Raw genomic sequence first — 25,000 nt, forward strand, 5'->3', positions numbered from 1 at the left:
TATCCACACACCACCTATCTTAGTATCATCTGCATACTTACTAATCCAATTTACCACACCTTCATCCAGATCATTGATGTACATGACAAACAGCAGTGGACCCAACACAGATACCCGAGGCACCCCACTAGTCACCTGCCTCCAACCTGACAAACAGCCATCCACCATTACTCTCTGGCATCTCCCATTCAGCCACTGTTGAATCCATCTTGCTACTCCTGCATTTATACCCAACAATTGAACCTTCTTAACCAACCTTCCATGAGGAACTGTGTCAAAGGCCTTACTAAAGTCCATATAGACAACATCCACTGCTTTACCCTCATCAATTTCCCTAGTAACATCTTCAAAAAATTCAAGATTGGTCAAACATGACCTTCCAGGCACAAATCCATGTTGACTGTTCCTAATCAGACCCTGTTATATATATATATATATATATATTATCTCTAAGTATCTTTTCCATTAATTTGCCCACCACTGAAGTCAAACTAACAGGTCTATAATTGCTAGGTTTACTCTTAGAACCCTTTTTAAACAATGGAACAACATGCGCAGTACGCCAATCCTCGGGCACTATTACCGTTTCAAATGACATTTGAAATATTTCTGTCATAGCCCCTGCTATTTCTACACTGAATTCCCTCAATGTCCTAGGGAATAACCTGTCAGGACCTGGAGACTTATCCACTTTTATATTTTTCAAAGGTGTCAGTACTTCTTTTTCTTTGAATCTCATAGTATCTCAAGCACCTCATTCACTCCATGCTGCCTATAATTATTGTAGATCTCTCTCTTTTTCCGAACCAAGTGTCCAATTTCCCTTGAAAACCAGGGCTCTTTCCAATTTTTACTATTTCCTTTCAACCGAACAGGGACATAAAGATTCTGTATTCTTAAAATTTCCCCTTTAAATGTCCTCCATTTCTCTTCTACATCCTTCCCATAAAACAAAATGTCCCAATTCACTCCTTTTAAATCATTTTGCATCTCATCAAAGTTAGCCTTTCTCCAATCAAAAATCTCAACCATAGGTCCAGTTCTGACCCTCTCCATAATTATATTGAAACTAATGGTATTGTGATCACTGGACCCAAAGTGCTCCCCAATGCAAACCTCTGCCATTTCACGTCCACCCCCCCCCCCCCCCCCCCACCCTCATATCTTCACACTGATATGAGGGTGGGGGAACGGGAAGAAGAAAGGAAGAGGTGCTGCTCCTCTAATTTACGGTGGGCCTCACTCTGGCCATGGAAGAGGCCCAGGACAGAAAGGTTGGATTTGGAATGGGAGGGGGAGTTGAAGTGCTGAGCCACCGGGAGATCAGGTTGGTTATTGTGCACCGAGCGGAGGTGTTTGGGTGAAGCGATCGCCAAGCTTACGCTTGGTCTCACCGATGTAGAGCAGCTGACACCTAGAGCAGTGGATGCAATAGATGAGGTTGGAGGAGGTGCAGGTGACCCTCTGCTGCACCTGGAAAGACTGCTTGCGTACTTGTCAAGGGGGGAGGTAAAGCGACAAGTGTAGCATTTCCTGCGGTTGCAAGGGAAAATGCCAGGAGAGGGAGTGGTTTGGGTGAGAAGGGACGAATTGACCAGGGAGTTATGGAGGGAGTGGTCTCTGCGGAAAACCAACAGGAGGGGAGATGGGATGATGTGGCCAGTGGTGGGATCCCATTGGTAGACAAAAAAGCTGGAGAAAATCAGCGGGTAAAGCAGCATCTATGGAGCGATGGAATAGACGACGTTTCGGGTCGAGATCCTTCTTCAGATTGATGTCGGGGGAGACACACGAAAAAGAAAGGAAGAGGCGGAGACAGTAGGCTGTGGGAGAGCTGCGAATGGGAGGGGAAGGAGGGAGAAAGCAAGGACTACCTGAAATTTTATTTCGGAGTCACGTGAGTGACTACCTGAAGAGCCTGTCAGCCCGCATGCGCATCATTATATCAAACGCGTGGTGCTCTGATTGCCTGATTTGCGCGTCGTTCCACCAGCGGTAAGTTTTAAAAGATCTGCAGGTAAGTTCTTGAACTTAGTTTGCGGTCGTTTTGTCTTCGGTTCTTGTTGCAGCTTCAAGAACGGACCAGTATGGATAAGGCGAGGGTGAAGTCTCAACGGGCTGCAGGGAGAACCGCTTCGGAAGGAAGACCGCAGGGAGTGCGGTCAGTGGGCGGCAGTCCGTTTCACCATCGCGGTTGCTGACTGTACAGCCAGCGCCTTCGGGCTTGGTGCCCATGGAGAGCACTGTGGCTACCCCGCGGGTTGGGAAAGCCAAGTGCAACTCGGTTGACTCGGATGAGTTCGCCTCCTCCAGAGGGGAGCGTTGTCGGATGCCTTTCCCGAGTAGAGCATCTTATGGAGAAGATGCTCCAACGTATGCTCCTCAGTTGGGAGTCTTGTCAGAGCAGGTCTCGGGGGCCCGCAGCAGCGCCTGGTGCACGGTTGCATTATGTCTCCCCATCTGAGGATGTGAGCGTAGACTACCAGTCCTGGGCGGACTCGCATTGCACTGAGATGCGGGGGGAACGTTCGATATGGGACCCGCGAGAAGCGGAGGTGCCAACCATGGTCTGCAAGTTCGCGATGCCGTCGCTGGTTGGGGAGCTGCTGGACGAGTTGGCGGCCAACATAAATTACTTCGCTTCCCACCAGCTTCAAGAGCAGGTGATGATGGAGGCAGCCATGAGGTACCACGCGCCCAGAAACCACTCCTCCCTCAAGGTACCGGCGGTGAACAGCTCCATTTGGAGCTACATTGGTGGCGGCATCAAGATCCAAGAGGTCAAGCCACAGCATATCCTGAATCTACTGGTGTCGGGGTTGACAGCATTCGCCAGGTCTGTGGACGGCAGCATGTTATCCGAGTCTCAACGGGACGCAATGGCATTGTTGTGCAATGCATTCTTTGAAATTAATTGCTTTCGCAAGAATGCCATTCGTCCTGTTCTCAACCCCACGTTTGCAGGGTTGTGCAAGTCCAGTAATGTGCAGCCGCCCAATTTACTGTTTGGAGAAGACCTGTCCAGGCAGGTGAAGAACCTGGACGACGAGTCGTAGGCTGTGGGGCTAATTGGCGCTCCACCAGCAAGCAGACAGTCGTCGTTTCAACGCCAGCACTCGTTTGCCTCGACCTGCACTAGAATGTCTGCGGGAAACACCTTCAGCTCGAAGACCGAATAAAACGGCCAGCAGTCTTTTTTAGGACATGGCCCAAACCGGCCGACATCCAAGATTCCCAGCACCTCAACCCAGCACCTCAAATCCCCAAACATCAGGGAAGGAAATAAATATCCAGACTCCACCAACAATCACGGAGGTAGGTGGGTCTGGTTCGCAATGTAACATACTGGGTGTGGGTCTATCGCATGTCGGTGGTAGGTTACGTTTCTTTTTGCATGAATGGTCGTGGATAACTTCTGACTTGTTCATACTGAGCAGTATAGAAGGGTTCCAAATTGAGTTTGCTGGCTCACTGCCACCCACGCAGCATGCCCCAAACCGTACCTTTGTTCGTTCAAAACAGGATGGTTTTGAAGTTCTAGCTGAAATTGAGACATTATGGGCAAAAAGGTAATTGAAAAAACTAGCCATGAACCTCACCAATTCGTATCCAACATATTTACCAGGCAAAAGAAGAATGGGGGGTGCCGCATCATCTTGGACTTGACCAAACTTAACACCTTTGTGCAGTACAAACATTTCAAAATGGAAAGCTTTGTTACTGCCAAACAATTGATTTCCAAGGGATGTTACATGGCATCCATCGATCTTAAGGATGCTTACTATTCGGTGCCTGTTCACAAGGATCACAGGAAATACCTGAAATTTAACTGGATGGGGCAGCCATGGCAGTTTAAAGTGTTGCCTAATTGTTTAACCTCAGCTCCCAGGTTATTCACTAAAATATTGAAAACTGCTCTTGCTCTTTTACGAGCGCAGAAACACATAGTAATGGCTTATTTGGGTGATATCCTCATTGTAGGGAAAACTCTGGAATTGGCTATTTCGGCAGTCTCAGCCACCAAACGTGTTTGAGCAGTTGGGGTTCCTAATTCATCCAGTAAAATCCAGGTTGACACCATCCAGAGTCATGGATGATTTGGGATTTACTATTAACTCCAATCACCTGTCTGTGACTTTGCCTGCGGGCAAGAGATTGAAGTTCATAGAAGCCTGCAATCAACATCACGCAGCAACTGCCTTCAATTCGGCAAGTGGCCAGCTTAATTGGGAAATTGGTGGCTGCCTTTCCAGCAGCTAAATATGGACCTTTGCATTATCAGCAATTACAAAGAGCAAAGGTGCAGGCACTCAAACATAATTCGGGCCACTTTGACAGGGCTATGCAATTACCGGCAGTAGCTATTGCCGAGCTGCAGTGGTGGAAAGACAATATTTAGCATTGTTCTGGCATTATTTTGATCAAAAGAAATTCTGTTATTTTACAGACCGATGCCAGTGCTCTGGGATGGGGTGCCACTGACACCGTGTCTAGCTGCGGTGGCAGATGGAATGTGCATGAGCTATCTTTTCTACAGGTGCACGGTGTTAACTATTTGGAGTTCCTCGCAGCCCTCTATGGTCTGAAGGCTTATTGTGGGAACATGCACCATCTGCATGTTCAATTACAAATAGATAACACCACTGCATGGTCACCACATCAATCACATGGGCGGAATAAAGTCAGTATCCTGTGATAAATTGGCTAACCTCATTTGGCACTGGTGCATTATTAGAAATATTTGGGTTTCAGCTACCTACCTCCCAGGTAGGTTCAACACAGTGGCGGACACCAGGTCACGTAAATTCAATGACAACACAGAATGAGTGTTGAATCATAGAGTGTTTAAGGATATTGTTTCTAGGTATGGAACACCTAGATATGGATTTGTTCGCTTCAGGATTAAATCATCAGTTACCGAAGTATGTTGCATGGGAACCAGACCCTGGGGCAGTAGTGGTAGAGGTGTTCTTGCTACATTGGGGTGGATTGTTTTTCTATGTCTTGTCAGTCGATGTCTGCAAAAAATTCAGCAGGACTCTGCCTCTGGCATTCTGGTAGTCCTTTCATAGAAACATAGAAAATAGGTGCAGGAGTAGGCCATTCAATATGATCATGGCTGATCATCCAACTCAGTATCCTGTTCCTGCCTTCTTTCCATACCCCCTGATCCCTTTAGCCACAAGGGCCACATCTAACTCCCTCTTAAATATAGCCAATGAACTGGCCTCAACTACCTTCTGCGGCAGAGAATTCCAGAGATTCACCACTCTCTGTGTGAAAAAGGTTTTCCTCATCTCGGTCCTAAAAGATTTCCCCCTTATCCTTAAACTATGACCCCTTGTTCTGGACTTCACCAACATTGGGAACAATCTTCCTGCATCTAGCCTGTCCAACCCCTTAAGAATTTTGTAATTTCTATAAGATCCCCCCCTCAATCTTCTAAATTCTAGCGAGTACAAACCGAGTCTACCAGTCTTTCTTCATATGAAAGTCCTGACATCCCAGGAATCAGTCTGGTGAACCTTCTCTGTACTCCCTCTATGGCAAGAATGTCTTTCCTCAGATCAGGAGACCAAAACTGTATGCAATACTCCAGGTGTGGTCTCACCAAGACCCCGTACAACTGCAGTAGAACCTCCCTGCTCCTATACTCAAATACTTTTGCTATGAATGCTAACATACGATTCGCTTTCTTCACTGCCTGCTGTACCTGCATGCCTACTTTTAATGACTGGTGTACCATGACACCCAGGTCTCCTCGGACTGGGACTAGCTGATCGTACGGTGGATGTGCTAACAGCGGCCTGGAGAAATAGTACCCAAAAACAATATGCCTCATACATAAGGAAATGGGAAGTGTTCTGTGCGCAGTCCGATATCTCGTATGACGCAGCGCACATTACGGATGTTTTGAAGTTCCTCTAGAAATTGCATTTTGATGAGAAATTAAGCTACAGTGCTCTAAATTGTGCCAGAAGTGCGCTGTCGTCATACTTGCTGCCGAGTTCAGAACACCAGTATGTGGGGTCTCACCCTTTAGTGTCAAGGTTCATGAAGGGTGTCTTCAATTCGAACCCTCCTAGGCCCAGATACACTGAAATTTGGGATGTAGGGGTGGTCCTAACTTCGCTCATGGTCTCCAGCAACATCCCTGTCTCTACTCCGGCTTACGTACGAGGTGGCCATGCTCATGACTTTTGTGTCAGCTCAACGGGTCCAGTCCTTGCAGAAGCTCCGTCTAGACAGGATGCTCACCTCTACCAGTGGTATCACCTTTTTTTGTGTACGGCCCTATCAAACAGAGTAGACCAGGTACCTCGGGTCTCAAATTACAGTTCATGGCATACTCTTTGGGTCCCAAATTATGTGTACTTGCTCACCTCCAGCAATACATCAAAGTCACCAAGGGGCTTAGGGGGTCTGAGTTAGCATTATTGGTCAGCCACAAGAAACCACATAAGAGGGTCTCAGCTCAGACCATTTCCAGGCGGCTGAAACAGGTTCTGACAGATGCTGGGGTTGATACTAAAATGTTGAAATCTCATTCCATCAGGACTGCAGCTACTTCCGCAGCGAGGATCATGGATGTCCCGCTAGACCAGATTTTATCGGTTGCAGGATGGTCCTCAGCACGCACGTTTCAGACATTTTATAATAAATCCTTAGCCAGACCTAGCGTGTTTGCGAACTCAGTTTTAAGTTCAGGTTCATAGTCCCTCTCGGGTAGAGAGGTGACTATTGTTGTTGTTTTTCTTTTGTACATTAAATTGTCAATTTGATCATTATGTCATGACTGAACAGTTTTTTTGTCCATTCTTACACTGTGTGACGCATGGATTTGTTCCACGGCATGGAGTCACAGAGCTTTAAAATCTTCACGTAGTCACTCACATGACTCCGAAGTAAAATAGTAAGGTTAAACGAGAACTTACCAGTTTGAAGTTTGATCTTTATTTTATAAGGAGTTACGATGAGGGATTACGCGCCCTCCGCTCCCAACACCTCCTCATAAAAATCAGCTGGTAGTTCTAGTTTCTTGAATCTTTCTATTCTCAGGTCAATGTTTGTTGTCTGTGACTCCACACCGCTGCTTTGAAGGTTGACGCGCATGCGGGCTGACGGGCTCCTCACGTAATCCCTCATCGTAACTCCTCATAAAATAAAGCTCAAACTTCAAACTGGTAAGTTCTCGTTTAATCTTACTATTAGAGAAGCCAATGTGCATACCGCTGGGGTGTAAACTACCCAAGCAAATATGTGGTGCTGCTCCTCCAATATGCGGTGGGCCTCACTCTGGCCATGGAGGAGGCCCAGGACAGAAAGGTCGGATTCGGAATGGAAAGGGGAGTTGAAGTGTTGAGCCACCGGGAGATCAGGTTGGTTATTGTGAACTGAGTGGAGGTGTTGTGCGAAGTGATCACCAAGGCTGCGCTTGGTCTCACCGAGGTTGATAATACGCTGAATAATCGAACCACAATTTTGTTTGGAAGTGGAAAGAAATAATAGAAATTGCATTCATTGCAATGTGTAGAGTTGAGATACTGTATTATAATTTTGCTACATGTCATTGTGCTACATATCATGTTTAGTTTGTGACTTTATTTAAGCATAAATAATATGTGAATGCTTAATTGAGCATAATTCAAACTGGTAATTATGCACTTCGTCCGAGCACATTATTGCACGCGTCATGCAAGCCGTCTTAAATGATGACCTAAACTGTCATTTGACAACTTAAAGCTGCCTAGGTTGCTCGGTTGACAACAGAGAGAAAAAAAAATTAAGTGAGAGCCCTGCAAGGTGTATAATATTTTTGACTGTCATAGGCCTTTCTTACATATGCTGTCACACCGCACTGTAGTCTCTAAACAACCCTTCAGTAATTTTCCTTGCCCTCCATTTCAGAATAATAGTGTTTTAAGCCGATAGCTGGACACTAGCTCTGGCAATGAATAAATAAATAAATAAATCAGCGCAGCTTTCCAGCCCCTTATCTCATTGGCCATGCTCGGCTGCAAATCAGTGTCAATCTGGTGGACCATCATCCTCTAGTCGTGGGGGTGGGGGATTAGGAGAGGCCTCACAAGGGGAACAGCTTAGGGCTTGGCTTCATCTAAATCCGGCCCTGATAACAATGAAGGTTGCTTCATCAAATGTTGCGCTTAAAAGTGTATTTAATATCCTTAATGGTATTGTGTCTTGGAGGGATGCCTGTACAAATAATGTATTTGCACTCATTAAGGCAGACATTTACACTGATGCTCCCTGATAGTTGGACATTTAAATATTCAGATGAAAAAAGCCACTTACATTTCAGGCTTTGGGAAGAGTGTGTAGAACGCAAGATTTGGTGAAAAACAAGTACAGGTAGTTCTGCTACAAGGCGATAGTCGCTTTCTGGTGAAACCGTGCGTTATAGAAGATTTTGTTATCAAAACAATTGTGTCCGTGGGTGGGGGGGGGGGGGAAATGGGGATTAGTGTCCATGGGGATTGGGGTCCGTGGGAAAATGCGGGGGGTCCAACACGCATGTGAAAATAGTTATTTTTCCCCACAGGATTTTCAAAAATAAAAGGCATATCTATTAACCGTGTTTATTTTTATTGCCGCGAGCTGAAAGGCGTTGTTACTTTGTTTAAGTGGGTAAACAGTCAGTTTGAACAGGTGTCTGATCCCTGTGAGCAGGCAAGAGAGGAACAGGTTTGGTCACCACAAGTTTCTGTTCTCAGCTTGCCAAGTTCCAAAGTAGCTTTGAAGCGATTCTCTAGTTTGCGATGAAAATCATGTTGTAACCAATTAGGTCCTTGTAATACAGTGCGTGTAGGAAGGAACTGCAGATGCAAAGATAGACACAAAGTGCTGGAGTAACTCAGTGGGTCTGATAATGAGTCTCGACCCAAAACATTACCTATACCTTTCCTCCAGAATAATGCTCGACCTACTGAGTTACTCCAGCACCTTGTGTCTATGATCCCTAATTCATCGACCGTGTTATAGCTAATCAGCATTGTGGGAAGACGAATTACAGCAATCCTCTGAGGGAGAGGGCTGTGATGGTCAGTACTCACACAGCCAGGTTTGCAGGATGCCCATGTAATCCTTGGAGTGTGCGGAGAGCAGCTTGTCGTAGGAGGGGCAGCCAGAGAGCAGGATGCGGTCGTGTTCCTCACACATGGCGATGAGGTGTTGCTCGGCACTGCGGGTGCAGCACACGTGGTAGTGCGCCAGCTTGGTGATGGCGTGGCGAATCGAGTCGTCGATGGTCCCACTCACCTCGCCCCCCTCGATGTGCAAGATGCGAATATTCATCAAGGCAGCCGAGGTGGCGACAGCTAAAGCATCAAACCTGTCCCCGTGAACAATCATCACATCTGGCTGCAAGCGGTTCAACACGTCAGGCAGCTTGACGAGAGCTAGGCCCACTGACTCCACCATGGCCGCCTCATCCTCACCCCGCACGATCGTGTGCAGCCTGGTGTTAATGTCAAAGTCATCCTGTTCAATCATACGGTACGTGTTCCTGCAAGAAGAGGAATACACCAGACAATTAGATCGGGTAGACCTGAAACGTCACCTATTTCTTCCTTCCACAGATGCTGTCTGACCCACCGAGTTCCTCCTGCACTTTGTATTCACTGTACATTAATTTGGAATAAGTACAAGTGAATGGATACTTCAGCTGGAAGGGCTACAGAGGCTCTTTCCCAGAGTAGTGGAATCAAGAACCAGAGGACATGGGTTTAAGGTCAAGGGGGAAAGATTTAATAGGAAACTGAGGGGTCACTTTTTCACACAAGCTGCCAGAGGAGGTAGTTGAGGCAGGTACTATCACAACGTTTAAGAAACAATTAGACAGGTACATGGATAGACAAAGTGTTCAAGCAGGAACTGCAGATGCTGGAAGATCGAAGGTACACAAAAATGCTGGAGAAACTCAGCGGGTGCAGAAGCATCTATGGAGTGAAGGAAATAGGCAACGTTTCGGGCCGAAACCCTTCTTCAGACTGATGGTGAGTGGCGGGGAGAAGGAAGGAAAAAGGGAGGAGGAGGAGCCCGAGGGTGGGGGGATGGGAGGAGACAGCTCGAGGGTTAAGGAAGGGGAGGAGACAGCAAGGGCTAGCAAAACTGGGAGAATTCAATGTTCATGCAACCCAGGCGGAAAATGAGGTGCTGTTCCTCCAATTTCCGGTGTTGCTCACTCTGGCAATGGAGGAGACCCAGGACAGAGAGGTCGGATTGGGAATGGGAGGGGGAGTTGAAGTGCTGAGCCACCGGGAGTTCAGGTAGGTTATTGCGGACTGAGCGGAGGGGTTCGGCGAAACGATCGCCCAACCTCCGCTTAGTCTCCCCGACATGGTACATGGATAGGACTGGTTTGGAGGGATATGGGCCAAATGCAGGCAGGTGGGACGAGTGTAGATGGGATATGTTGGTCGGTGTGGGCAAGTTGGGCCAAAGGGTCTGTTTCCACACTGTATCACTCAACGACTGTAGTGTAGATGGGACATGTTGGTCAGTGTGGGCAAGTTGAGCCGAAGGGCCTGTTTCCACACTGTATCACTCTAAGAAGAATTCAATGAATGGCAAGTTCTGTCCGTTTCCTTGCTGTGTTGAACTTGTGTGCAAAGACTGAGGTGTGAGTTCTGGCTCTGCTGCAAGTTCAACACCCTCTCTGGCACTTACATTGACTCACTTCTAACTAACTTTGGATTCCAGTGAAACTCAGTGGCCTAAACAAGAGGCTCTCGTTGGGGCTGTTTGACATAGCACCAACTAGCCTGACTTCGGTGGTGGGAAAGATGCTGGAGTCAATTATTAAAGAGGTAATAATGGAGCATTTGGATAGCAGTAAAAGGATTAGCCCAAGTCAACATGGATTCATGAAAAGGAAATCATGCTTGACTAATCTTCTGGATATTTTGAGGATGTGAAATGGACGAAGGGGTGCCAGTGGGTGTAGTGTATCTAGACTTTCAGAAAGCCTTTGATAAGATCCCGCACGGGAGACTGGTGACTAAAATTAGAGCACGTGATATTAGGGGTTGGGTAGGGTATTGACATGGATAGAAAATTGGTTGGCAGACCGGAAGTAGGAGTGAACGGGTCCTTTTCGGAATGGCAGGCAGTAGCGAGTGGAGTGCCGCAAGGCTCGGTGTTGGGGCCGCAACTGTTTACCATATATATATATTAATGATTTGGAAGAGGGAATTAGGAGCAACACTAGCAAGTTTGCGGATGACACAAAGCTGGGTGGCAGTGTGAACTGTGAAGAGGATGTTAGGAGGTTGCAGGGTGACCTGGGCAGGTTGAGTGAGTGGGCAGATGCAGTATAATATAGATAAATGTGAGGTTATCCACTTCGGCCGCAAAAACAAGGAGGCAGATTATTATCTCAATGCGGTTAGCTTAGCTTCGACCACCCCGGGTCGCGGAGTTTGAACCGGCCCGTTCGCCGAGCACGGTTGAGCCGCGGCACTTACTTACCATCACCCGGTGGGGTCACAACATCGTAGGCCTGGATCATTCAGCGCAGAGGGAGAGCAAGGAGGGAAGGATGCCTTCCATCACAGTGAGGAGGTGTCTGGTGAACTCACTGTGGTGGATGGTAAATTTGTGTTTATTGTGTGTTTTGTTATTTTATTATATGTATGCCTGCAAGACAACAACATTTTGTTCAGACCGAAAGGTCTGAATGACAATAAAGGATACTTTGACTTTGACTAGGTAAGGGGGAGGTGCAGCGAGACCTGGGCGTTCTTGTACACCGGTCACTGAAAGTTGGCTTACAGGTACCGCAGGCAGTGAAGAAAGCTAATGGAATGTTGGCCTTTATAACAAGTGGATTTCAGTACAGGAGTATAGATGTTCTTCTGCAGTTGTATAGGGCTCTGTTGAGACCACATCTGGAGTATTGTGTACAGTTTTGGACTCCTAATTTGAGGAAGGACATCCTTGTGATTGAGGCAGTGCAGCGTAGGTTCACGAGATTGATCCCTGGGATGGCGGAATGTCATATGAGGAAAGATTGAAAAGACTAGGCTTGTATTCACTGGAGTTTAGAAGGATGAGGGGATATCTTATAGAAACATATATAATTATAAAAGAACTGGACAAGCTAGATGCAGGAAAAATGGTCCCAATGTTGGGCGAGTCCAGAACCAGGGGCCAGTCTTAGAATAAAAGGGAGGTCATTTAAGACTGAGAAAAAACTTTGACGCCAGCGTATAACACAAGAGATGGATAGTCCTCTACAGATCCTCCTTGACCCCAGCACTTGTGTTCTTTGCAGGATTCCAGCATCTGCACTTCCTTGTGACTACCGTTAGAAGCCAGTACGGCTTTGTTTTCATCAGGTGTATAGGTTAAGTTTTGACACAAAATGCGCATATTCATACTCACCCATAGTCGTCAATTAAATGAGATCCTAAAACAACAACTTTGAGGTCAAAGCCATCAGATTGCTCCTTGATACCAAACATGATGGGGGCAAGCTTAGAATAATCTGCCCGGTTGCACGTTGCTACACAGATCCGCAGCTTCCTCTTGTTCTTGTCTTTCTCCATGATTTTGGAACAATTCCTGAAAATCAACAAAAGTGAATATGAATCGGATCCGTTTCTGACTATGTCAGTGGAATAAATAGCACGTCTAAAGGGATTAACACCGGCTTCCACTACCTACAAACACCTGCAGAGAGAAGGTGAATCATGGTTAGGTTCTGTACCTTACATCAACAATTACAGTTCACAAAGACAGATCTAGTTATCATGGCGCTCATTAAGAATATAAATTGGAACTTTGGAGAACTATTATTGTTGGATCAGTCTGCAGGGTCCTGACGTGAAACAGTCTGCAGAGATATTGAAGCACAAGCAACTTTATGTGTTTGAGTGGACCATCGGTGGAGGATGCTTCCTACATCCGAGTACAGACCAGCCGCCATGATACCAAAACAATAGGCGTCCATTTCAAGTCGAGAATCAAGTGCTTTATTGTCATACTAGACCGTAGGACCCATCGGGGGGTGCGGCCTGCGGCATCACATACACACTAACCCCCCCCACCACACACACACTAACCACCCCCCTTCATATTATATTAATATTATTCATTTGCTCTTTTTACCCCATCCCCCGCCCGGAGAGGGTGGAGGGTGCAGGGTGCAGGGGGCAGAGGACAGAGGCAGAGGAGCCAAGCGAGCCAGCCGAAGAGCTGAGCGAGCCAGCCGAGTCTTTTGAATAACTGGGGGGGGGATGACGTCACTCGCAGCACGTGGAAGAAGGGAAGATGGAGCAGACCCATTGTGACGTCATCAGCTAAAGGCAGTGGTTTTTAAATTCAAAGTTTTGTCAGATTTTTAAACATTTTCAGTAATAACTTGAAAAATAAAGCCTGAAATGTTCAGATAAGGCGATTTTGGACTCCACAGGAAAAAACATCTGGAATATGTAATAATTTTACCGTTATCGCGTCGTTTCTTTCGCAAAGATGTGATTACACACAAACACACAAAAAATAAATACATATCCATGATCAGAGTTTTATAAGTATAGAGATGTCCCAGAAGGGAACAATGAAATTCTTATTTGCAGCAGCACAACAGATAACGCCGAGATCCAGGATGATTTCCTCTCAGAGGGCTGGTTACCTGGTATAACTGAAAGTTTATTGTGTATTTATTTGTTGCGCTACTGGTCAGGCTGTTGGGCAAGTCCCAATGCATGTGACAAACATGATTTAACTCAAGCTTTCGGAATTCTCTGCCCGTGAACATCCTGAACACCATGGAGACAGATCACAAATGCACCCAAACTCATTTGGATTGGTTTCAATGAAGCAAACAGGAGCTGAGGGGTATGAGCAATGATCGAGCAGTGATGGTCTTACACAAGGTGGTGTGGGCTTCAGCACAGCAGCACATGTCCTCTCGTCTGCCTGGCTTTTCAATAAGATCACTGGACCACTTCCTTGTACTAGTTTCTTGACTCCCTTAATATCTGCTAATCTACTGATCTGTCCTGAATGGAGATAATAATCAGGAAGAAAATGAACAGAATGCAGAGGTGGCAACTGAGAACAGCCAGCGTGATCACGTCTGATAAACCTACTTGACCATCTCTAACATCAGTCATAATCACACAGCATGGAAACAGGCCCTTCTGCCCAACTCATCCATGTTGACAAAGATGCCCCAGCCCCAGATGGTTAGAGAGCCATTTGCACGCATTTGGCCCATATTAGGTATGTTACAAAAGTCTTCAGCGGCGCTACAGTTCTGCCACTGGCCGTGTGCGCGATTTTGGCGCCTTTGAGGGGGGGCGGGGTTAAAATGTGGTTTTCTCCTACCTGTCCTGGATTATATTTTCTCGGAATGCAAGCTTTTGCTGAAGAATTGTTCCGACGGCCGTTCAGATTAAAAAAAATATATATATATATATATATATATATAAAATCGCCCGACAAGTTCAGCGCTGGAGTAATTTAAAAATCAGTTTCTAAAGCCGTCAACGTCAATAACGGGGACGGATTTCACGTACGGGACAGGTAAAGGAAAGCCGTTTATTTTATGTATAAAAGTGCTCCTTAAGATGCCTTTAATTCACATTTTACATTGCGAAACGGTGATTTTTCCCCCCATACGAACTGGCAGTATTTTTCCTGCCGATATGGGGTTTAAATTCACCGCAACCTCAACGTTCCAAATGATCGCGTTCCAGAAAATCCAACTCACAAGATGATTTAAATGGCCATTAATTTACAGGTATTAAAAATTAAATTTCTTCCATTTGGCCTATAAATCCATGACAATGAGATTTAAAAATCATGTTTTATTGTGAATTCTTGTGTGTATGTTATTTGGACACTTAGGCTATTTAAAAATGTTAATATTTTCTTAAGAAATGGATAGATGTTTAGATCTAGTAATTGAATTATGTAATTAGCTACAATTGGGTAACTAACTAATTATATGCTTTAATTTCAGGTCATCCAAGTAAGATTGTTTCATATTTGTTTCAGAATGCTTCAATCTATAATAACTGAATATTTCATTCAGTTCTCTTAATGTTTAAGAAAGTTATGGGCTTTTGACTGTCCTTGATCACAGCTTTTGTGTTAAGTCAATGGAAAAGCAATAGGGAACAAGATGCTAATTTCCGAGAATGAAAATGGCCATACCTTTTTAATACTGAAGATATGAAATTGAATTAGGTGTCAAATTAATCTTCTTTTTATGCTTTATCTGATGGGATAAATTGCAGACTTGATTTTTAAAATCTTAAAATTTTGTAACATTGCTACCCATATCCCTCAAAACCTGTTCTGGAATAAGTTGCATGGAGAAGCTATTGAAGTAGATACAATTATGACTTTTAAAAGCCATTTAGGCAGATACTTGGGTTGAAGGTTTGGAAGGATACGAGCCAAATGGAGGTAATAGAACTAGTCCAAAATGCCAACTCAGTTGGAATGGACATGGTGGGCCGAAGGGCCTGTGTCCGTGCTGTACAGCTCTGTGACAATCTGTGGATGGGACAGATGATGATTTGGGTTAACATCGCCAGCTAGATCAATGCCACCATTGTTAATGTGTACAGGAACGATGGGAAATGGGAGGTCAACCTCGGAGGCACTGGAATATGGAGGAAGTGCAATAGCTAGAAAAGCATTAGGATCTTGGAGCTGCACATATGAGATGGCACGGTAGCGCAGTGGTAGAGTTGTTGCCTTACAGTGTCAGAAACCCAGGTTTGATCCTGGTGACAGGTGCTGTCTGTATGGAGTTTGTACGTTCTCCCCATGACCGCATGGGTTTTCACCGGGTGCTTCGGTTTCCTCCCATATGCCACATACAAAGGCAGATTTGCTTTGGTAAAAATTGTAAATTGTCCCTAGTGTATACCATAGTGCTAGTGTACGGGGTGATTGCTGGTCGGCGCAGACCCCGTGGGCCAAAGGGCCCGTTTATAGGCTACATCTCCAAACTAAAATAAATTTTGGACCATGCATTGAAGCAATGGGCACAAAGGCAAGGGAATTAGACCTTAACAAAGCTCCAATTAATCAATATTTCCTTCAGTACTGGCTGCTACACGCAAGCAAGGGTTCAAAACAAAGATAAGCAGGAGAAAACACTGATTGGTTCTAGCCCAAGTGGGAGGAGAGAAGTGAGTCAGGGGGGGGGGGGAGAAACAGTTGAAAACTGAGGAATTTGGTTTGTAAATAGGTAAATTAGGCAATTTATCAGTCAATATAATCAAGACGGCTCTTAGCGAGCGGCAGTGAGTGAGGGGCCGTGTAAGTCTTTGGCTCGAGAGTCTTTGGAGAGGGAGAGACGAAAGCAGGAGATGTCAGGCAAGATGATTCAGTGTGATGCTTGCAGTATGTGGGAGGTCAAAGACACTGTTGGTGCCTCTGGCTGCTACAAATGTGAGAAGTGCATCCAGGTACAGCTCCTGAAGGACCGTGTTGGGGAATGGAGAAGCAAGTGGATGACCTCAGGTTCGTCCGAGAAACTGAGTCATTCCTCGACGTCCTACAGTAAGATTGTTACACCTAAGGTACTGGAAGAGAGAAGATGAGTGACAGTGAGCAAGGGAGGGAAGTATGGAATGCAAACGTCCCCGGGTGTTGTACCTCTTGTGAACAGGTTCACCCACTTTGAAGCTGTCGGCACAGAAGATGTTATCACACCGAGCGGCAGACTGGCTTGCAAAGCAAAAAGAGCTGTTTAGCCAAAACCAAAGAGGCCAACGTCAGGCAAATCCATTGTAGTGGGAGACTCCATTGTGAGAGGTACGGACAGGGGTTTCTGAGGCAACGGATGGGATTCGAGGATGGTGTGCTGCCTTCCTGGTGCCAGGATCCAGGATGTCACGGACAGTGTGCAGAAAATCCTCAAGGGCGAAGGTGAACAACCGGAAATGGTAGTGCATGTCGGCACAAACGATGTCGGAAAGAAGGGGATGAATATTCTGCAGCGTGACTTCAGAGAGCTCGGACCTCCAGGGTTGTTATCTCTGGTTTGCTTCCAGTTCCTCGTGCTGGCGAGAGCAGGAACAGGGAGCTATGGGACCTGAATGTGTGGCTGAGGAACTGGTGCACGGGGGCAGGGATTTAGATTCTTAGATATCTGGGATCTGTTTTGGAGTAAGGGGGAATTGTACAAAAGGGATGGATTGCATCTGGGTGGGAGACCAGCATTCTGGCAGGCAGGTTTGCCACTGCTACAGGGTGGTTTTAAACTGAATAAGGGGGAAGGGGTGTCAAATGGGATAGTCGAGGATGGAGTTAAAGGGAAAGGGTTTCTTAAATGTGTGAGCGTAGAGACAGAGGGGTGTAAAATGAGTGTAGAAGCAATAGGTAGCAAGGTGAAAAGTAAAAGTGGCAGGCAGACAAATCTAGGGCAAAAATCAAAAAGGGCCACTTTTCAACATAATTGTATAAGAGGTAAGAGTGTTGTAAAAACAAGCCTGAAGGCTTTGTGTCTCAATGCAAGGAGCATTCGTAATAAGGTGGATGAGTTGAATGTGCAGATAGCTATTAATGATTATGATATAGTTGGGATCACGGAGACATGGCTCCAGGGTGACCAAGTCTGGGAGCTGAACATCCAGGGATATTCCATATTCAGGAGGGATAGAGAGAAAGGAAAATGAGGTGGGGTAGTGTTGCTGGTTAGAGAGGAGATTAACGCAATAGGAAGGAAGGACATTAGCTTGGAGGATGTAGAATCGATATGGGTAGAGCTGCGAAACACTAAGGGGCAGAAAACTCTAGTGGGAGTTGTGTACAGGCCAACTAACAGTAGTAGTGGAGTTGGGGATGGCATCAAACAGGAAATTAGAAATGCACGCAACAAAGTAAAACAGTTATAATGGGTGACTTCAATCTACATATAGATTGGGTGAATCAAATTGGCAAGGGTGCTGAGGAAGAGGATTTCTTGGAATGTATGCAGGATAGTTTTCTAAACCAACATGTAGATGGACCAACGAGAGAGCAAGCTATTCTAGACTGGGTATTGAGTAATGAGGAAGGGTTAGTTAGCAGTCTTGTTGTGCGTGGCCCCTTGAGCAAGAGTGACTATAATATGGTTGAGTTCTTCATTAGGATGGAGAGTGACATTGTTAATTCAGAAATAAGGGTCCTGAACTTAAAGAAAGGTAACTTTGAAGGTATGAGATGTGAATTGGCCAAGATAGACTGGCAATTGATTCTTAAAGGGTTGACGGTGGATATGCAATGGAAGGCATTTAAAGACTGCATGGATGAGCTACAACAGTTGTTCATCCCAGTTTGGCAAAAGAATAAATCAGGGAAGGTAGTGCATCTGTGGATAACAAGGGAAATCAGGGATAGTATCAAAAGAAATTAGCCAGAAAAAGCAGCCTGCCAGAGGACTGGGAGAAATTCAGAGTCCAGCAGAGGAGGACAAAGGGCTTAATTTGGAAAGGGAAAATAGATTATGAAAGAAAACTGGCAGGGAACTTAAAAACTGACTGCAAAAGTTTTTATAGATATGTGAAGAGAAAAAGATTAGTTAGAACAAATGGAGGTCCCTTGCAGTCAGAAACAGGTGAATTGATCATGGGGAACACGGACATGGCAGACCAATTGAATAACTACTTTGGTTCTGTCTTCACTAAGGAAGTAATAAATAATTTGCCGGAAATAGCAGGGGACCGGGGTCAAATGAGATGGAGGAACTGAGTGAAATCCAGGTTAGCCGGGAAGGGTGTTGGGTAAATTGAATGAATTAAAGGCCTATAAATCCCCCGGGCCAGATAGGCTACATCCCAGAGTACTTAAGGAAGTAGCTGCAGAAATAGTGGATGCATTAGTGATAATTTTTCAAAACTCTTTAGATTCTGGAGTAGTTCCTGAGGATTGGAGGGTAGCTAATGTAACCCCACTTTTTAAAACGGGAGGGAGAGAGAAAACGGGGAATTACAGACCATTTAGTCTAACATCGGTAGTGGGGAAACTGCTAGAATCAGTTATTAAAGATGGGATAGCAGCACATTTGGAAAGTGGTGAAATCATTGGACAAAGTCAGCATGGATTTATGAAATAATTTTTGAGGATGTAACTAGTAGAGTGGATAAGGGAGACCCAGTGGATGTGGTATATCTGGACTTTCAGAAGGCTTTCGACAAGGTCCCACATAAGAGATTAGTATATACAAACTTAAAGCACATGGTATTGGGGGTTCAGTATTGATGTGGATAGAGAACTGGCTGGCAGACAGGAAGCAAAGAGTAGGAGTAAACGGATCATTTTCACAATGGCAGGCAGTGACTAGTGGGGTACCACAAGGCTCAGTGCTGGGACCCCAGCTATTTACAATATATATTAATGATTTGGACGAGGGAACTGGTGGCTAAAATTAGAGAACATGGTATTGGGGGTAGGGTGTTGACATGGTCAGGGGGTAGGGTGTTGACATGGTTATAAAATTGGTTGGCAGACAGGAAGCAAAGAGTAGGAGTGAATGGGACCTTTTCAGAATGGCAGGCAATGGCGAGTGGAGTGCCACAAGGCTCGGTGTTGGGGCTGCAACTGTTTGCCATAATGATTTGGAAGAGGGAATTAGGAGCAAAACTAGCAAGTTTGCGGATGACACAAAGCTGGGTGTCAGTGTGAACTGTGAAGAGGATGTTAGGAGGTTGCAGTGTGACCTGGACAGGTTGAGTGAGTGGGCAGATGCGTGGCATAATATAGATAAATGTGAGGTTATCCACTTTGGTGGCAAAAACAAGGGGGCAGATTATTATCTCAATTGGGTTAGGTTAGTTAAGGGGGAGGTGCAGCGAGACCTGGGTGTCCTTGTACTGAAAGTTGGTGTGCAGGTACAGCATGCAGGGAAGAAAGCTAATGTTGGCCTTTATAACAAGAGGATTTCAGTAGAGGAGTAAAGAGGTTCTTCTGAAGTTGTATAGGGCTCTGGTTAGACCGCATCTGGAGTATTGTGTACAGTTTTGGTCTCCTAATTTCAGGAAGGACATCCTTGTGATTGAGGCAGTGCAGCGTAGAATCACGAGATTGATCCCTGGGATGGCGGAACTGTCGTATGAGGAAAGATTGAATAGACTAGGCTGAGGGAGGGGGGGGGGGGGGGGGGTCTTATAGAAATATATACAATTATAAAAGGACTGGACAAGCTAGATGCAGGAAAAATGTTCCCAATGTTGGGCAAGTCCAGAACCAGGGGCCAGTCCTAGAATAAAGGGGAGGCCATTTAAGACTGAGGTGAGAAAAAACTTTTTCACCCAGAGAGTTGTGAATTTGTGGAATTCCCTGCCACAGAGGGCAGTGGAGGACAAATCACTGGATGGATTTAAGAGAGAGTTAGATAGAGCTCCAGGGGCTAGTGGAATCAAGGGATATGGGGAGAAGGCATGCACAGGTTATTGACAGCCATGATCACAATGAATGGCGGTGCTGGCTCGAAGGGCCGAATGGCCTCATCCTGCACCTCTTTTCTATGTTTCTAAATATGGAGATTCTCCTCCTGCAGCATATAAGATTGAGGTGAGATTTTTTTTAAAGAGTTCTGCAGAATTGTAACAGGGGCAGAAAACGCTGGTGGGTGTTGTGTACAGGCCACCTAACAGTAGTAGTGAAGTTGGAGATGGTATCAAACAGGAAATTAGAAATGCGTGCGACAAAGGCAAAACGGTTATAATGGGTGACTTCAATCTACATATAGATTGGGTGAATCAAATTGGCAGGGGTGCTGAGGAAGAGGATTTCTTGGAATGTATGCGGGATAGTTATCTAAATCAACATGTAGAGGAACCAACGAGAGAGCAGGCTATTTTAGACTGGGTATTGAGTAATGAGGAAGGGTTAGTTAGCAATCTTGTTGTACGTGCCCCCTTGGGCAAGAGTGACCATAATATGGTTGAGTTCTTCATTAGGATGGAGAGTGACATTGTTAATTCAGAAACAATGGTTCTGAACTTAAAGAAAGGTAACTTTGAGGGTATGAGACGTGAATTGGCCAAGATTGACTGGCAATTAATTCTAAAAGGGTTGACGGTGGATATGCAATGGAAGACATTTAAAGACTGCATGGATGAACTACAAAAATTGTTCATCCCAGTTTGGCAAAAGAATAAATCAGGGAAGGTAGTACATCCATGGATAACAAGGGAAATCAGGGATAGTATCAAAGCGAAGGATGATGCGTACAAATTAGCCAGAAAAAGCAGCATACCGGAGGACTGGGAGAAATTCAAAGACCAGCAGAGGAGGACAAAGGGCTTAATTAGGAAAGGAAAAATAGATTATGAAAGAAAACTGGCAGGGAACATAAAAACTGACTGCAAAAGTTTTTATAGATATGTGAAAAGAAAGATTAGTTCAAACAAATGTAGGTCCCTTGCAGTCAGAAACAGGTGAGTTGATCATGGGGAACAAGGATATGGCGGACCAATTGAATAACTACTTTGGTTCCGTCTTCACTAAGGAAGACATAAATAATTTGCAGGAAATAGCAGGGGACCGCGGGTCAAAGGAGTTGGAGAAATTGAGTGAAATCCAGGTTAGCCGGGAAGTGGTGTTGGGTAAATTGAATGGACTAAAGGCCGATAAATCCCCAGGGCCAGATAGGCTGCATCCCAGAGTACTTAAGGAAGTAGCTCCAGAAATAGTGGATGCATTAGTAATAATCTTTCAAAACTCTTTAGATTCTGGAGTAGTTCCTGAAGATTGGCGGGTAGCAAATGTAACCCCACTTTTTAAGAAGGGAGGGAGAGAGAAAATGGGGAATTACAGACCAGTTAGTCTAACATCGGTAGTGGGGAAACTGCTAGAGTCAGTTATTAAAGATGGGATAGCAGCACATTTGGAAAGTGGTGAAATCATTGGACAAAGTCAGCATGGATTTACAAAAGGTAAATCATGTCTGACGAATCTTATAGAATTTTTTGAGGATGTAACTAGTAGCGTGGATAGGGGAGAATCAGTGGATGTGGTGTATCTGGACTTCCAAAAGGCTTTCGACAAGGTCCCACATAAGAGATTAGTATACAAACTTAAAGCACAAGGCATTGGGGGTTCAGTATTGATGTGGATAGAGAACTGGCTGGCAAACAGGAAGCAAAGAGTAGGAGTAAACGGGTCCTTTTCACAATGGCAGGCAGTGACTAGTGGGGTACCCCAAGGCTCAGTACTGGGACCCCAGCTATTTACAATATATATTAATGATCTGGATGAGGGAATTGAAGGCAATATCTCCAAGTTTGCGGATGACACTAAGCTGGGGGGCAGTGTTAGCTGTGAGGAGGATGCTAGGAGACTGCAGGGTGACTTGGATAGGCTGGGTGAGTGGGCAAATGTTTGGCAGATGCAGTATAATGTGGATAAATGTGAGGTTATCCATTTTGGTGGCAAAAACGGGAAAGCAGACTATTATCTAAATGGTGGCCGATTGGGAAAGGGGGAGATGCAGCGAGACCTGGGTGTCATGGTACACCAGTCATTGAAGGTAGGCATGCAGGTGCAGCAGGCAGTAAAGAAAGCAAATGGTATGTTAGCTTTCATTGCAAAAGGATTTGAGTATAGGAGCAGAGAGGTTCTACTGCAGTTGTACAGGGTCTTGGTGAGACCACACCTGGAGTATTGCGTACAGTTTTGGTCTCCAAATCTGAGGAAGGACATTATTGCCATAGAGGGAGTGCAGAGACGGTTCACCAGACTGATTCCTGGGATGTCAGGACTGTCTTATGAAGAAAGACTGGATAGACTTGGTTTATACTCTCTAGAATTTAGGAGATTGAGAGGGGATCTTATAGAAACTTACACAATTCTTAAGGGGTTGGACAGGCTAGATGCAGGAAGATTGTTCCCGATGTAAGGGAAGTCCAGGACAAGGGGTCACAGCTTAAGGATAAAGGGGAAATCCTTTAAAACCGAGATGAGAAGAACTTTTTTTTTCACGCAGAGAGTGGTGAATCTCTGGAACTCTCTGCCACAGAGGGTAGTTGAGGCCAGTTCATTGGCTATATTTAAGAGGGAGTTAGATGTGGCCCTTGTGGCTAAGGGGATCAGGGGGTATGGAGAGAAGGCAGGTACGGGATACTGAGTTGAATGATCAGCCATGATCATATTGAATGGCGGTGCAGGCTTGAAGGGCCGAATGGCCTACTCCTGCACCTAATTTCTATGTTTCTATGTTTCTATTTAGACATGCTGTACTCCATTATTTTTCTCTTTGTACTACTTGTGTTCGAGTTGGCTGGATTTAATTTGACTGTGTAGCAGGCAAACAAAAGCTTTACACTCTATCTCAGTACAGTACACATGACAACAGCAATAAACTAAACCAAGATAGGCAAAGGAAATCTATTATCTTAAAGTGAAAGTGGTTCAAGAGCCACTTGCGTCTGAAGTTAAACTGATGAAATTACAATGTAGGAAATCAGAGGTAGACAAAAATGCTGGAGAAACTCAGCGGGTGAGTTTCGGGTCTTAACCCGCAACTTCGCCTATTCCTTCTTTCCATAGATGCTGCCTTGCCTGCTGAATTTCTCCAGCATTTCTGTCTACCTTCGAATTTTCAAGCATCTGCAGTTCTTTCTTAAACATGTAGTAAGTCAGACTCAGTCAAAGTAAACATGACAAAACAGAAGACATAAGGCAGTACACAAGCAGAGGCAGACATTGAGGGGGGGCACCCACCCGGTACTTGGCTCAGTGCTCAGTAATACATTGCCAGCAATGAGAGTTGCATGAATTCAGTGTGAAACAGGGTCAGATAGCATTGTAAATAAGTGGAATGCAGAGGGGTGGGGGAGTTCTTGTGCATGACGTTAACAGGCAGGTAGAACCAAAGATCTTTGGGTAGAACAGGTCTGAGGTCGCTGGTCTTTATCAAAGGGGTTGGAGTGTAAAAAGAGGTGGGTCTGTTGCAATTGAATAGGGTGTTGGTGAGAGCACACCTGGATACTGTGCATAGTTTGACCCCTCATGTAACAAAGAAAACAATGGTGTAGTCTCTTGCCCAGAGTAGGTGAATCAAGGACCAGAGGACATAGGTTTAAGGTGAAGAGGAAAAGATTTAATAGGAACCCGAGGGTTAATTTTTTCACACACAGAGAGCGGTGGCTGTATGGAACAAGCTGCCAGAAGAGTAGTTGAGGCAGGGACTATTTCAACATTTAAGAAACAGTTAGACAGGTACATGGGTAGGACAGGTTTGGAGGGATATGCAAGGCTCGAAATTAACGGTTGCCCGGGTGCCATTGACCACCTATAGTGCCGCCGGGCAACCTAAACGGCGAGTCATTTTGCCTGTCTGAAGAAGGGCGTCAACCTGAAACTTCACCAGACCATGTTGTCCTGAGAAGGCTGCTGCTATTCAATGGGACCCGAGTATTCATGTACACAAATCACTGAATGTTAACAGGCAGGTACAGCATTGATGGCATTGTCACAAGAGGATTTGAAAACCATATTGCAATTACTGGGGGTGTTGGAAAAAACATACCATATAACCATATAACCATATAACAATTACAGCACGGAAACAGGCCATCTCGGCCCTACAAGTCCGTGCCCAACAAAAAAAATTTTTTCCCCTCAGTCCCACCTTCCTGCACTCATACCATAACCCTCCATTCCCTTCTCATCCATATGCCTATCCAATTTATTTTAAAATGATACCAATGAACCTGCCTCCACCACTTCCACTGGAAGCTCATTCCACACCGCTACCACTCTCTGAGTAAAGAAGTTCCCCCTCATATTACCCCTAAACTTCTGTCCCTTAATTCTGAAGTCATGTCCTCTTGTTTGAATCTTCCCTATTCTCAAAAGGAAAAGGTTGTCCACATCAACTCTGTCTATCCCTCTCATCATTTTAAAGACCTCTATCAGGTCCCCCCTTAACCTTCTGCGCTCCAGAGAATAAAGACCTAACTTATTCAACCTATCTCTGTAACTTAGTCGTTGAAACCCAGGCAACATTCTAGTAAATCTCCTCTGTACTCTC

At 45.2% G+C, this 25,000-nt stretch overlaps 2 protein-coding genes across 2 annotated transcripts in view; one reads left to right on the forward strand and one right to left on the reverse strand.

Moving 5' to 3' along the window:
• Positions 1 to 25,000, reverse strand: part of gne (glucosamine (UDP-N-acetyl)-2-epimerase/N-acetylmannosamine kinase) — a 76,204-nt gene that overhangs the window by 43,794 nt on the left and 7,410 nt on the right. The window contains exons 2-3 of the mRNA XM_055643617.1: positions 12,403 to 12,582; positions 9,072 to 9,523 (exon numbers count right to left, since the gene is read on the reverse strand). Of these exons, the coding sequence (XP_055499592.1) occupies positions 9,072 to 9,523; positions 12,403 to 12,566 (616 nt within the window). The 5' untranslated portion in view covers positions 12,567 to 12,582. The remainder of the gene's footprint in view (positions 1 to 9,071; positions 9,524 to 12,402; positions 12,583 to 25,000) is intronic.
• The window catches only part of LOC129702081 (uncharacterized), a 61,715-nt gene continuing 37,946 nt past the window's right edge, over positions 1,232 to 25,000 (forward strand). Inside the window, exon 1 of the mRNA XM_055643628.1 lies at positions 1,232 to 3,029. Coding sequence (XP_055499603.1) covers positions 2,295 to 3,029 — 735 coding nt within the window. The 5' untranslated portion in view covers positions 1,232 to 2,294. The remainder of the gene's footprint in view (positions 3,030 to 25,000) is intronic.

This window comes from Leucoraja erinacea, chromosome 1, assembly GCF_028641065.1.
Source record: "Leucoraja erinacea ecotype New England chromosome 1, Leri_hhj_1, whole genome shotgun sequence".
In the NCBI taxonomy this organism is placed as follows: Eukaryota; Metazoa; Chordata; class Chondrichthyes; order Rajiformes; family Rajidae; genus Leucoraja; species Leucoraja erinaceus.